Source organism: Harpia harpyja, chromosome Z (genome assembly GCF_026419915.1).
Source record: "Harpia harpyja isolate bHarHar1 chromosome Z, bHarHar1 primary haplotype, whole genome shotgun sequence".
NCBI classification, from domain to species: Eukaryota; Metazoa; Chordata; class Aves; order Accipitriformes; family Accipitridae; genus Harpia; species Harpia harpyja.
The window spans coordinates 52509655-52523433 of record NC_068969.1 but is presented as its reverse complement, the minus strand read 5'-3'; the positions used below and the strand labels follow the sequence as shown (position 1 = coordinate 52523433).

At 37.6% G+C, this 13779-nt stretch overlaps 1 protein-coding gene across 8 annotated transcripts in view; it reads left to right on the top strand.

Moving 5' to 3' along the window:
* Window positions 1–13531, top strand: part of FER (FER tyrosine kinase) — a 203377-nt gene extending 189846 nt beyond the window's left edge. For all 8 annotated transcript variants that reach the window (XM_052779075.1, XM_052779081.1, XM_052779079.1 and 5 more), the window contains 2 exons: window positions 489–611; window positions 4882–13531. In XM_052779075.1, the coding sequence (XP_052635035.1) occupies window positions 489–611; window positions 4882–5024 (266 nt within the window). In that variant the 3' untranslated portion in view covers window positions 5025–13531. The remainder of the gene's footprint in view (window positions 1–488; window positions 612–4881) is intronic.
* The last annotated feature ends 248 nt before the right edge of the window (window positions 13532–13779 follow it).

Genomic DNA, 13779 nt, shown 5'->3' with positions numbered 1-13779 from the left:
CAGGCCCTGTTTGCAGTTCCAAACTATGTTGATGGTAGCTCCTCTCAAAATACTCATTGCCATGCTATATTAGGGAACTGGGAAAGGTGATTTTTTTAAAAGTATCTTTTGAATTGAAAGTGATAATAAAAAAGGGAGAAAACTGACATTTTTCTGTCCTTTTATATTAAAAGAAAAAAAAACCATTTGTACATTAAGAAGGAAGGCTATTCTTAACTTGCATGAAAAATAATTGACATGGTAAGGTCTGTCAAATTGTAGAACTTTATGTTAGCTTATATTATTCCTAGGTATTGACCTTAAGATAATATGTTTATTATTTGAAATACAGGAGACTATGATATCTGCAGAATGTATTATTAGTAGCTACAGCTTTGTTCTGCTTAAAGCTATCCAATGTAACAGTTTACAGAAAATTTGGGGCCATAATTATCTGAAACATTAATTTCTCTGTACATTAAGCTGAGGCTTTTCTCTCCTTTTCTTAGGGAGATACACATCTGAGAGTGATGTATGGAGCTTTGGAATCCTTCTGTGGGAGACCTTCAGTTTAGGAGTATGTCCGTACCCTGGAATGACCAACCAACAAGCACGAGAACAAGTCGAGAAAGGTAGTTATTCATAGGGAATGAAAGAAATACTGAATAGATCCATAAGGATGTAGTACATACAGTATAAAATAGCAAAGAAATAACATACGAGTTATCCAGCAACATTAGCAAAAATGTTATGAGATTTTTTAATTGCTGAATCTAGATTTCTGGGAGGGGTAGTGTGATATATAGGTGTCTTGAAAAAAGGAATATACTGACCAGTATAGGACAGAAGACTTACAGCATGCTGACTTTCATTATTGCAGAACTAAAAGGTGGGATGGAGAGGAAGGATTTACTGCTGTGCAAAGTAGGGGCTTGCCCAGAATGAATTATTTAAGATTATGCTAATGCAGGTATAAATATTCTAAACTGCCAGAATTAAAAATCTGTATCATTCCATCTTCTCTATTAAAGCACTTCAGGCAAAAATTTAGCAATTATGGTGGAGAATGGTAAGCTAGTTTAGCGTTGAAAGCCACATTTCTCTTTTACAAAATAATCAAAAGGCTTTTATTTAAAGTAGCAAATAACTGTGAGCAGGATTTCAGGACTTTGATTTATTTTCATCATCTTCAGCGGTGTTTCAGAACTGTTCCTCCTCTACGTAGTACTACTGTGTAATTCATAAACAGGTTCTAAGCTAGTAAAACTGCTAAATGATTTAAAAAAAAAACCAAACAACTAGTTTGCTAATTTATACAAATTGCCAGTGTTTGTTATAAGCACTGTAAATTACCATCAAAGTTTCTCCTTAAAAGGCCAAGTCAAAAAATCCAATGATTTCCAGACCAGAGGAGTGTTTGTAAAAACGAGTCGTACTACCTAAGTAGTGAGATTCTCTTTTAATCCACTGAGAATAATAACCTCTTGCAACTGATAAAATTCAAAGGTTTAGAAGTATGGTCATGCTTTTTCAGCTATTTATACTGTGGGGAAAATAGTCCTGTCACCCGTCAGCAATTCTTTTTCTTTTTTTTTTTTAATGGAATTTCCATTTCTTTTATCAGCCTGTTTTCTTGGTTTTCAGTACGTAATAGCAATTCTGTTAGAATAGTCAACTAAGACACTCCAGATTTTCTTCCTGATCTTACCTATCTCAATTACTTAATCAGCAAGAGCCTTCAGTGAATTAAGTCACTTGAATGTTTGCTTTAAACTAGGATAATTTCAATTCTAAATAACTATATAGAATCACTTCACTTTAAGGACAAAAAGTAGTTGCTACTGTCACTGTTTTGAAGAACTAGTTTCTAGGGGAAACTTTGTGAAGGAAAGAATTTTTACATAGTTTCGTATTATCTTGACTCTAAGTGTCCTAGAGTCCAGCCATTCTCCTTTGAAGTTACATGCATTAATCCGGCACCTAGAGCAGATGCATGCAATATAACAAAGGAAAAATATTTCACAGATTTACCTGTTGTATGAGGCCAGTGTCATTTATACTCTGCTTTAGAAAGAGAGATGCAGAGACCTGTGCAGTAAGTCTGGAGTCACGGAGCTGCATTTAGCTGTATAGTCCTATGTGCCAACTCACTTTATGGTCCACTGCCTATCATTTGTTCAGAAACCTACATAGGGTAAACAGTTCATAGAATCACAGAGTCACAGAATGACTGAGGTCTGTGGGAACCTCTGGATGTCATCTGGTCCAACCCTTCTGCTCAAGCCCAATCACCTAGAGCTGGGTGCCCAGGACCATTCCCAGATGGCTTTTGCATATCTCCAGGGAGGGAGATTCTACAACCTCCCTGGGCTACCTGTGCCAGAGCTTGGTTGCCCTGACAGTGAAAGAGTGTTTCCTGATGTTCAGAGGGAACCTCCTGTGTTTCAGTCTGTGCCCATTGCCTCTGGTCCTGTCACTGGGCACCACAGAAAAGAGCCTGGCTCCGTCCTCTTGGCACCCTCCCTGCAGGTGTTTGTATGCATTGATGAGATCCCCTGAGCCTTCTCTTCTCCAGGCTGAACAGTCCCAGCTCTCTCAGCCTGTCCTCACAGGAGAGATGCTCCAGTCCCTTCATCGTCTTGCTGGCCCTTCATGGGATTCTCTCCAGTGCTTTCTTGTACTGGGGAGCCCAGCACTGGACACAGTACTCCAGGTGTGGCCTCACCAGTGCTGAGCAGAGGGGACAGATCATCACCCTTGACCTGCTGGTGAGACTTCTTTTAATGTAGCCCAGGATACAATTAGCCTTTTTTGCCACAAGGACATATTGCTGGTGCATGTTCAACCCTTGGTGTCCACGAGGATCCCCTTTCTGCTAGGCTGCTTTCCAGCTGGGCAGCCCCCAGCATGTACTGGTGTCTGGGGTTCTTCCTCCCCAGGTGCAGGACTTTGCAATTCCCCTTGTTAAACTGCATGAGGTTCCTGTCAGCCCATTTCTCCAACCTGTCCAGGTCCCTCTGGACAGCAGGAGGACCCTCTGGTGTATCAGCCCCTCCTCCAAGTTTGCTGTCATCTGCAGACTTGCTGAGAGTGTACTCTGCCCTGTTATCAAGATCATTAATGAAGATGTTAAATAAGATTGAACCCAGTATTGACCCTTGGGGTGCACCAGTAGTTACTGGCCTCCAACTAGACTTTGTGCCACTGACCAACTCCCTCTGGGACCACCCTTTCAGCCAGTTTTCAGTCCACCTCACTGTCAGCTCATCCAGCCCTTCTTTGTGAGGATTTTACAGCAGGCAGTGTTGAAAGCCTTACTTAGGCTACTGAGGTAGACAATATCCACTGCTCTCCCCTCATCTACCAAGCCAGTCATTTCATCACAGAAGGTGATCAGGTTGGTCAAGCATGACTTCCCCTTGGCAAATCCATGCTGACTACTCCTGATGACTTTCTTGTCCTTCATGTGCCTGGAAATTGTTTCCAGGATTAGCTGCTCCATCACCTTCCCAGGGATCAAGGTGAGGCTGGCCAGCCTGTAGTTCCCTGGATCCTCCTTGAAGACAGGAGTGACATTTGCTTTACTTTAGTCCGCAGGCACTTCTCCCAGTCACCATGATGAATGAAAGATTATTGAGAGTGGCTTTGCAGTGACATCAGCCAACTCCCTCAGCTCTCATGGGTGCATCCCATCAGGGCCTGTGGACTTACATAAGTCCATTTTGCTTAAGTATTCCCTGACCAGATCCTTTTCCACCAAGTGTGCATCTTCCTTGCTCCAGACTTTCTCCCTGGTCTCTGAGGCCTGGGATTCCTGAAGGCAGGTCTTGCTAGTTAAGACTGAGGTGAAAGCGGCATTCGGTACCTCAGCCTTTTCCATGTCCTGTGTCACCAGGTGCCCTACCTCATTCAGCATTGCGCCCACATTGTCCCTAGACTTTCTTTCATCACCTATGTACTTACAGAAGCCCTTCTTGTTGTCTTTGACATCCCTGGCCAGATTCAATCCCATTTGGGCTTTAGCTTTCCTAACTTCATCTCTGGATGCCCAGACAATGTTTCTGTATTCCTCCCACATTACCTGTTTTTTGTGTTTGAATTTGTCCAGGCACTCCTTGTTCATCCATGCAGTCCTCCTGGCATTTTTGCCCAACTTCCTACTCATTGGGAAGTTGCCTTCATTGCTGTGAGTACATCTCTTTGGTCCAGGGTATGGACCATACGCTGGAACAGCCACTTATCTGTGTCTTCTGAATGATTAGCTGCTAATTTACTTAACTGATTGCTCATTCTCCAGCTTATCACCAAGTCAGAGACCTCCTTCAGTTGATGGCAGCAGAGAGCTGTGGAAGGCCACTGCCTATCTTAGCAAACCAGAAGAATAAGAGATTTAAGATGATGGAAAATATAAAAGTTAAGAAAACAGGAGGGAGGAAGAATAAATGGATAAAATGCAAGTGGGAAGGGAACTTCTTAAGGAGACAAAAAAGGGAAAAAGCATGAGAATACAAGTTGTTCCATTTTGAGAAAGAGCAAAGAAATTTACTCCCCTCTTAAAATTTATTATCAGTTTCCTCAGTGGGGGAAAAATGGGAACAGGATTAAAACTTAGAGAGTAGCTACTTCCTAAGACAGGAAACAAATCTATCCAGGTTGCTGCCCTTAGGGATGACAAGTGTACTGACAATTTACCATGCCCAACTTAAATGTCATTGGTACCTGAGCTTTGATTAGTTCAATAATTATCTGTCTTGTATAGGTTATGCATTGAAGACTTTCCTCATATTACCCTGAAGATCTTTTTTAATGCAATGATCTTGAACTTCACTTGTATCTTTTTAGATTTGTCAATATGCATCAGTTTTCAATGCTAAACATTTTCCCCCTTTTTTTGTGTACCAGGCTACCGAATGTCAGCACCGCAAAAATGTCCAGAAGAAATATATAAAATAATGCAGAGGTGCTGGGACTACAAACCAGAAAACCGGCCAAAATTCAGTGAGATTCAGAAAGAGCTGTCTTCAATCAAAAAGAAGGTGACATAGTGATAAACAAGTGCCAAACTCAATGTGTGGGACTTCATTTTCCAGTGAAGTATTTTTTTCCCCTCAAACACTATGCGTTTATACAACATTATTTGCAATATTCTTCTAGGATTACTTTGAAATTAATTGGGTTTTTTATATACATGTGTATCATCTTGAATGATGCCTACACCTGCATTAAAGACATGTACTGCGAAATGCTATATATCCAGTCACAGTAATATTGTCATTTAGGTTACGTGTAAATAGAAAAGCACATACTATAGATTTAAGGGACTGTGGCTTTTATCTGTTTTACAGCAAGTAACTGCTAGTGACATTTTTCAGATGTTTTCTACTTTGAGCTGTGTTCTCACTCAGCTATGCCTGTCCCGTACGTCAGCACCAGCAGCACTCTAATGTGGTGACTATCATACATGTTGACCTTAAAACTGAAGACAGTTTTGACAAGTATTTCAACTAGAAACTTTTATATTTTTTAAATTCTTTCTGCAACTGATATTTTTAAGTGATACTTTAAGGATGAAGGTCAGTTAGATTCTGGATGCAAATGTGCTTACTGAACAGTGAAATCCAGAATTTTCTTGTGTAGAAAATTGAGTTACTTGTGCATTTCTTACCATACTGTAGTAAATACTTCTGACTTTTGATGTGATTTACTTAAGCCACACCTTTTCTTCCTAGAAAGCCATCAGAATTCAGTAATATGTCTCCTTTACAATGACCTATGTTTGTTCAAGAAACAAAAAAAACAGTATCAAGTCTTGACTACACATGTTAAGAAATACTGCAAATCATCTGCCTTTCAAAGAATATGTAAAAGCAGCAGGCCAACAGAAAGAGGTTTACAAATGAGAGCAGCAGATAACAGCAGCAGATAACAAATATTGTTGATCTTAGAGGAGTTAAAGAATGTGAATTGCTTGATTTGCTTTTGATCCGGATTTTTTTCCTTAAATTTGTAATAAATCTCAGAATGCAGCTGGAGTCTACAAAAGTTTATGCTAAGCAAGGGTACATTCCATGCTTAGTGTCCAAAGAAAAATACTACTTCTGTATGGCATAAGGAAATTGTTCAAGAAACCAAAAAAAAGAAGTATGTTTAAACCCTGTGACAGGCTGAGCAAGGCAGAGTAGAAATACTAACTTCTAACTTTTTTAAGTCATTGCAATCAGATTTCAAAAGACTGGGGACAGGCAAGTTTTAAATGCCACCAGGAGTAAAAACCTTGTATATATAAAAAAAAATTCCACCAGAAAGAGTAAAAACTTACTAGATAGGGGGTGAGAGGAAAGGCACAGTTTGTTACTCTGGCTCTGGGTCCTCTTTGCAGCTGGAATTATTTTCTAGGGCCCTACATAGAAATAGGAACAAGTTACAGTATCCTGGTCTGAGTTCCAGAGTTAAGTTGCTTAAAATTTTTCAGATCAAGGGATGCCAGTTGCTGCTAATGCAAGTAAGAAACAAGGATTGTAAGTAACACAGCATCTGGAATGTTAATTAGCCCTATATTTTTATTATTACAGTTGGATAGAGATGTAGTGAAGCCAGTGGCTACATTACATTTTTATTTCTGTTAAGGTGACTATTGTCCACAACATTTTTGCTCTCTAAAGTGTATTTATAGTAGTACTGAGTGGTAATGTTTAAGGGCTATGTGTGACCAAAATATCTGTTGTCTAGAAGAGTTTGTCTATTACATTGGAGTTAGAGTCCAAATAAAACAATGAATCATCGTGCTGGAGCACATCACCTGCATTTGAGGTGGAACTGTCAGCATCCAAGTATAAGGAATGGTGAGTGCTTCTGGCATTTCTTAAGTGATTTTTTTTCTTGGAGCTAAGGAAGCATATACATACCCATGAAGCTATAGTGCTTGGAAGACTTGATGGCATAAATTTAAACTTCCTTATAAGCATACTGGATATATTTACTTCTGTACTTCCAAGTAGCCCAAAGATATTTTTCAAGAGCAATGGGAAATATTCTTGTTAGTTTGTATGCTTTTAAGTAGTACACAAAGTTTGTGCCTTAATTTGCTAGCATGCTAATGCAAATGCAAGCATACTAAGATTTAAGGAATGTTCCACAATCATTTGGAAATATCCAAGATTCATCCAACTGCAGATCCTTATGTATGCATCACTGAAGTCTGCAAGTAAGGATAACAGTGTCTCCTCTGTCAGCATTCATAGCTTCTATGGAGAGTTAATATTCTGTTATTAAAGAGATAAACTATTTCTTTGCTATATGCCCTTTTGACAGCAAAGAAATACTGGTTTATTTTTATAAAATAAAATACTGTTTTATTTGTCTTAAATTAACCAGTCATCTTGACTCTCACATAAAGATAAAAATTGTACTCATGTTTTATTCTGAAATAGTTAACATTCATAATTCATACCACACTTCTGTTTAAATTCAAAGACTTTTTAAAACACGCGATTTCTACAGCAGCAAGAAAATTTGTTATTATTCCTGAAGTAGGCATCAGGTCAGTTCAAAAATAATAACTCTTTGGGAGAGTACCAGAATGAGTTTATAGGTATAGAATAAATCTAAACACAGGTTCATGTCTCTTCAATTATTTAAACTGTTTTCTTATCATTAATTTGGCAGTTTCTGGCAGAACTTGTTCATCATGTCTCACTTGTAATTATTGCAATTATGCAATTTAGGAAGTGGAATCCGTACCTATAGATACTGTGTTTAAGTTTTTGTAAACTTCTCACAGGGGAGTTCACAAACAAACCTGCCATACAATGAAATTTAAAAGAAAGATGTGGTATTCAAGAACCAGAGGTGCCATTTCTGCTTTCTGTGGACTTCTGATGACTCAGTCTTACATTATTCATAGGTTAGCCAGATAGATACTGGTCATTTGGTTCATGTACCATGTTTATCCTAGAGAACCTACAAAAAAGTTAAAACTCGGTCTCTTTTGCAAGTGTAGTGTTTCAGGTAGGTTCTTATACCAGCACTGTCCCAACAGGGCACCCTGAGGGAATGCTCAATTTTTTATGCTGTTAAATGGGGAGATGCTCTGAATATTGTTAAGGGTCAAGTAGAGGTACCTCAGCCTGTTACGTGAGATTGAATTCAACAGGTTATCTGTTATTTTCATCTTTTTCCAAGGAATTGCATTCATCATTTTAAGAAAGATTGTTTTGAGGGAAAAAAATGCATCATTAGTTTATTATCAGTAGAAATTAAGCATGCATATTAGCTTCAGAGTTCAGTCATCAATGAAATCATGAGGATTCCTAAGCATTTCAATTTTATGGAAAGTAAAATAGTGAAAAGTGTCTTGTCTGGCAACACACCTTGCTTCAGCACAGTGTGATCTTGTAGAGTCAGCATCCCACAAAGACATTCTCTTTGAAATGTACATTTTCATTAGTTTCTAATTAAACCAATGAACTAGTTTTTCATTTAGCAACTACAGTTATATTGCATTTCTTCTTAACAAAAATCTGCCTTTTTGCAGAGTTGCCTAATATTTTTATTGGAAGTTGTTATTGGAACATGCATCACTAGAAGGCTGTCAGTAAGAACTGCAGTTTGTAAAGTAAGCCTGATCTTCTTGATGAGAAACTGAAAACTGGTTAAGGAAATATTAGGTTATTCATACTTCAGTATTTTTTCATCTATGTCTTTGACCACCTGTTATGCTTCCTCAAATCCCACAAGCACATCACTAAAACTTAATGCACATCACTAAAACTATGAAGTTATCCATTTGTTATCTCTTATAACTATTTAGTTATCCCTTTTGCACCCTTCATAGAGGTTCTAAAGAAAAAAACACTTTCTTGTGCTTACAGAGTAACCAACTCTCAGAAGCATTTAGAAATGTTTCCCCCCTCCCCAAATTTTTCCAAATGTGCTGCTGCACGGGTATTAGCAATAGTGATTAACTACTAGCCCTGTTTCCATTATTCTTGCTGTCATATCCTCTAAATGGCAGTGCCACTGACTCACTTGAAACAGTGCAATATTTGAAGACATGAGTTAGTGTGTAAATAGTGTCATCAAATATGATATTCGAGAGCAGTAGCTCTGAAAATGGCTGGTTGTCACAAATAATGATAACTCATTATAAAGGTGGAATAAAAAGAAAGAGGCTAATTGAGAAAATCCACTTCCTATAACAGCTGTCCTGTTTGTAGGCAACAGAAATTTTTGTTATGCCAGTGCACTTTGATTTGTAACATTTTTACGACTGAGCATAAAATAGTTTGCTATTAAAAGAAGAGTTCACCAATTAATTTTTTTTCCCTAAAGCACAAAAGGACATGTGATATTGTTGGAAGCATTCTTGCTAGGCAAGTCAGGATATGTGGAGGGAAGAATACGAAGGGAAGAATACTCTTACTACTAACCGAGGTACATATTTTTTCTTCTTAGAATCATATTCATGCAGTCCTTCCCTTTCAGGAGTACAGGACTTTAATTAGTAATTAGAAAGTACCAAGCAAGTCCAGTATTCCTGAAGTTCCAAACAGCCATGAGTTTTTAAGAGTAATCTGGTAAATTTGGAACATCAACTCTATTAAAAATATTTTCTTCTAGTTTCCTTCTGCAGATTCACTGTAAAAAAAGCAGTCCTTAAACAATCATCAGTAACAACTTAGAAGAAAAATGCATCAAGCTTCTTTAAGAGTAACTTCAGGAAAGAATATTTTTTGTAATCTTGTACTAGAATTCCCCCAGGATAGCTTTCCTTTCTAAAAAACTGAAAAAAATCTTACAAAGCTGAAAGCTTCAAGTTGAAACAGAAGAATCCTTTCACTTGTCACATTCTGAATGGTCTTTCAAGTATTGCCACAGTTTCCTGAAACTGATAATGCACGTGTGATTTCCAGCTCTTACATACTTTTCAGCATTGCATATTAATGCATTATTAACACCCAACTTTACTTTCAGACCAAGGAAGGGAAGACTCCCTCACGGAACAGTCCAGCAAGTTCTGCCTGGTAGTTCCCACATTTTCCTTAACTTCCACATTCAGTTATCAGAGTCATTGTGTTCATTATAATAAGCACCACATAGAACAGGAGCTGGAAGCTAGACATTGTCTTTAAATCAGCAGCTAATCCCCCAACATTTCACAGCTTTGACTCTAGAAGCCAACTTGGTTTTGGTTCTCTGTCAAAGAAAAGCCATTTCTGTATTTCAGTCTTACTACTAATCTAAAAAACAGGAAGGTTCAGAGATATATTTGCTGTTCCCTCCACCAATAACTGTAAGTTACCCTTAAGTCCCTGTTATGTCACTCTGTCTCTTTGACATAAAATTCTGACTGGAGTGTATGTCCAGGTATAGAACTTGGGTGTTAACTCTGAGTTGTTTCATTTTCAGGAAGTTGTATATTATTAGCTGTTTTAGAACACCATTTTATCAGACATCGTCTAGGCAGGACTTAAATTAGAATGTTCAGATGGTTTGGGGTTTTTTTCTGTGAGATGAGGGACTAATTAGATTGTTAGCTACATGCATTGTTATTTTGCAGCTGTTTCAGATTATGACTATGCGAGGGTCATTCATTTATAGATCTCAGATTATGTATGCCTTTTCTAAATCAAAAAATGTTAGCCACACTTACAAAAAATGGATAAATAAAGCCTTCAAATATAGTTGACAGAGGTCATAAAGTGAAAACACAGAAGAGCCATGAACTACATTCTTTCTTCCTCTATCCTCCCAGAATTGAATGCTTTGTAAATAAAACTTGTAATAACTGGCTTTGTGTTTATAGATAAATACGACCTGTGAACCACTATGATAACCTAGGACTCACATTGCTACTAGCAAAGAAGGCTTGGAAAAAAGTGTTCCTAAATTGCTACTATTTGGAGTTGTCATCTAGTTTTAGAAATATAAATGTTTATAGATAAGTACATAACTTAAGTTTTCTGTGTACAGTAAGAGAGACAGTGCATGCTTCTCCATTGAAACCCTTCACCAATTTAAGGCAACTATGCTTTTTAAAAGAAAAATCAGATTGATCAGTGATTCCTTCCCGATTACACATGTTGAAAGTATGAGCCAGAAGTTTCCACCACTAAAAAAAATAGATCCACACTACTGTCTTTGTATACAGTCAGCTCAGTCTTCCTCAACATATAAAGAATTCCGTAATTGTTAAATGCAGTAGTAATACAAAATTGTTGGATTACTGATATGTAAACTACTTCACTCTGATCTTTTGCTTCAATCCCTAAAGAATCTTTCTGCTCTTTAAAAAGGGCTGCAGTAAGCTTACAGTTCTAGGTGAGCTCTGCTGTAATAATCTGGCCTGTTGCATCTCCCAAACATTTCCTAATTATGATGGCTCCATGTACCACAAATGGTGCCCTTCCACTTACTTCCAAAAAGTTACTCTTGTGACAGAAAAGTTTAAATATATCCCTGCTTATGTTTGACTCAAAAATATTGTAGTGATGTTATAACTTGATACCTGTGGCAGTGTGTTTGTATGGAAATTGAAGTAACTGTGGATCAAGGTGAAGCACATTGTTCAGATCATATTTTTAATCAAGTTAAAAACCCTAAATATATCGTGAATTGTCCACATTGTAAAAGACATCAGAAAAACAACGTTCCTGACTTCCTGTTTACAATACAGAGCATCCTGCTCCTACTAGGGAACAATATAAAGGTAAATACATTCCTTGGAAAAGGAATGATTTTGCTGTCAGACCAGATCCAAACAATATCTTTAAAAGCAGTGACTTAATTCCAACTAAGCCTCGTTGTAAACTTCCTTCTTCTGAACAGACCTTTCCAAACAGTGTTAATTTTCATTACTGTCATCCATTTTGCTGTTGGAAATTTGACTTCTGTACATCACATAACATTTACTTATACTGATAATTATACCCCCACCACCACCATGAAGTGCTGAGACTTGCAGCTTCAGAAGATAAGCATTGCTAAGTTAGTAAAAGTCTACAGGGAACTGATCTTTCACTAGGTGTCTGAGTTGATATGGCTTAATACATTTTAAATGTCACTAAAGTAATTGCTTCAATTAAAACCTGTTATACAGTTTGAACAGCAGTATTCCTTGCTCAAGATATCTCTGCAATAGTAATATTTGTATTTGGCTTGAACTCAATAGGAAGGCAGAACTGCACCTTCCCTCCTCTCTAGTTTATCAGGGAAGGGAACTGCTGAGTTCAAGTAGCCAATTCAGGTGCTGTCAGCGATTCTGATACGTAGCGTGGATGCAGCCAGGATGCCATAGAGAAGGCCTTGCAGTCTGCATGGCCCCTCTTTATAATATGCCTGCACTCGCTATAAGTCACTATAGTCCACTTCCACTGGAGACTGGAAGTTTCCTGTATCTCTGAGTGTGGCTAATTCTTTAAATCACCTGAAGTTGTAGTGCTTAAGGAGAAATAGTGAATTTTTTTTCTTTGTCATGAAATGCAGAAATGCAATATGCAATGGGGATTCTCTGCATTATTTTCCTTCCTTCCACCTCCTACTTGGTTATGGCATAGATTCAAAGTCTTCAGTAGATTGAACAACTAGAATAAACATATCTGTTTCTGCTGTTAATTGTATCATTACCTGTAACTGACAAGTTAACTTGTTTTTTCCACCAAGCTTCCCACCTAATTTTCACTAAAATGCTAAAAACACGTAATAGCAAAAAAGTTATGATACAGACTCATCACACAGGACACAAAAGGCAGGCAGACTCCTACAAAGAAATTTTGAGGACTGAAAGCCAACAATAAATATCTGTCTCGTCCCTTCTGTTAAAGGAGTGTGTAGTTACATGCATGTTCAAATGACTTCCAGAGATGAAACTTGGACTGCTGCTTTTTCAGTTGCATGTGTTACTTTTCCTTTGTGTAACTGTAGGCAGCTGGAGATGGAGGAGGGGTGCTGGGGAAGAAGAGAAGGTTGGTTTACTGACCTGCTAGCACACGCAAAGCTTTTGACACCAGTAACCTTGGGTGGGCACATATACTGTTTGCAAATGTGTTTAGATTTGTATTCAATTTTGTGCCAAAGTATGCACCAGCAAGTTTAATAACAGGTAAAGCACCTTTTATACTCTTTATTGTTTAAAAATAATATATTTGTGAAACAGATCGATAATACATAACACTGGAAATGGGTGCTTCTTCCCAAAAGTACACATGTAAAAAAAAAAAAGGAAACAACATTTGTGAGTTTATCTGGCTTTTAAGCAAGTCTGGAAATTATAACTATGTAATACACTTCCCAGTTGTCTGTCCTTTATAATTTTAAATAGATCTGCATTTTAACTTTATTTATTTGCCAATTTTTTATATACTTTAAAGTTACACTTTTGAACTCAAGCTAACTTTTTATTTTCCTAGGCTGTTACAAAACAGAATTTCATTATTCCTGTAAACTGCAGACCTTTTTTGAATAGTCCTTTGTCTTTTCCTATGGACCAGTTACCACTAATGAGTCTGCAGTCCCCTTTTTACTGTACTCTTCCAATAAACGTAAAATATTTGTATCAAGCTCTCTCATTTTATTTGGTATTTACAGGTTGTGTTTATTCACTTGCTTCTGTAATCAGGTGGAAGATCAATTCTAGTAACATTGCTCTTAGGAATAGCTACAATTCAAAATACAATTTTACAAGAAAAAAATCAATTTTATTTGAATTTTTTGGCAATTTCTGGAGTTAATATCTCTGTGATCCTCACTCACAGTTTGGCTGTCACTTCTGTTTACCTTTGGTATATCAGAAGGTATTGAAAG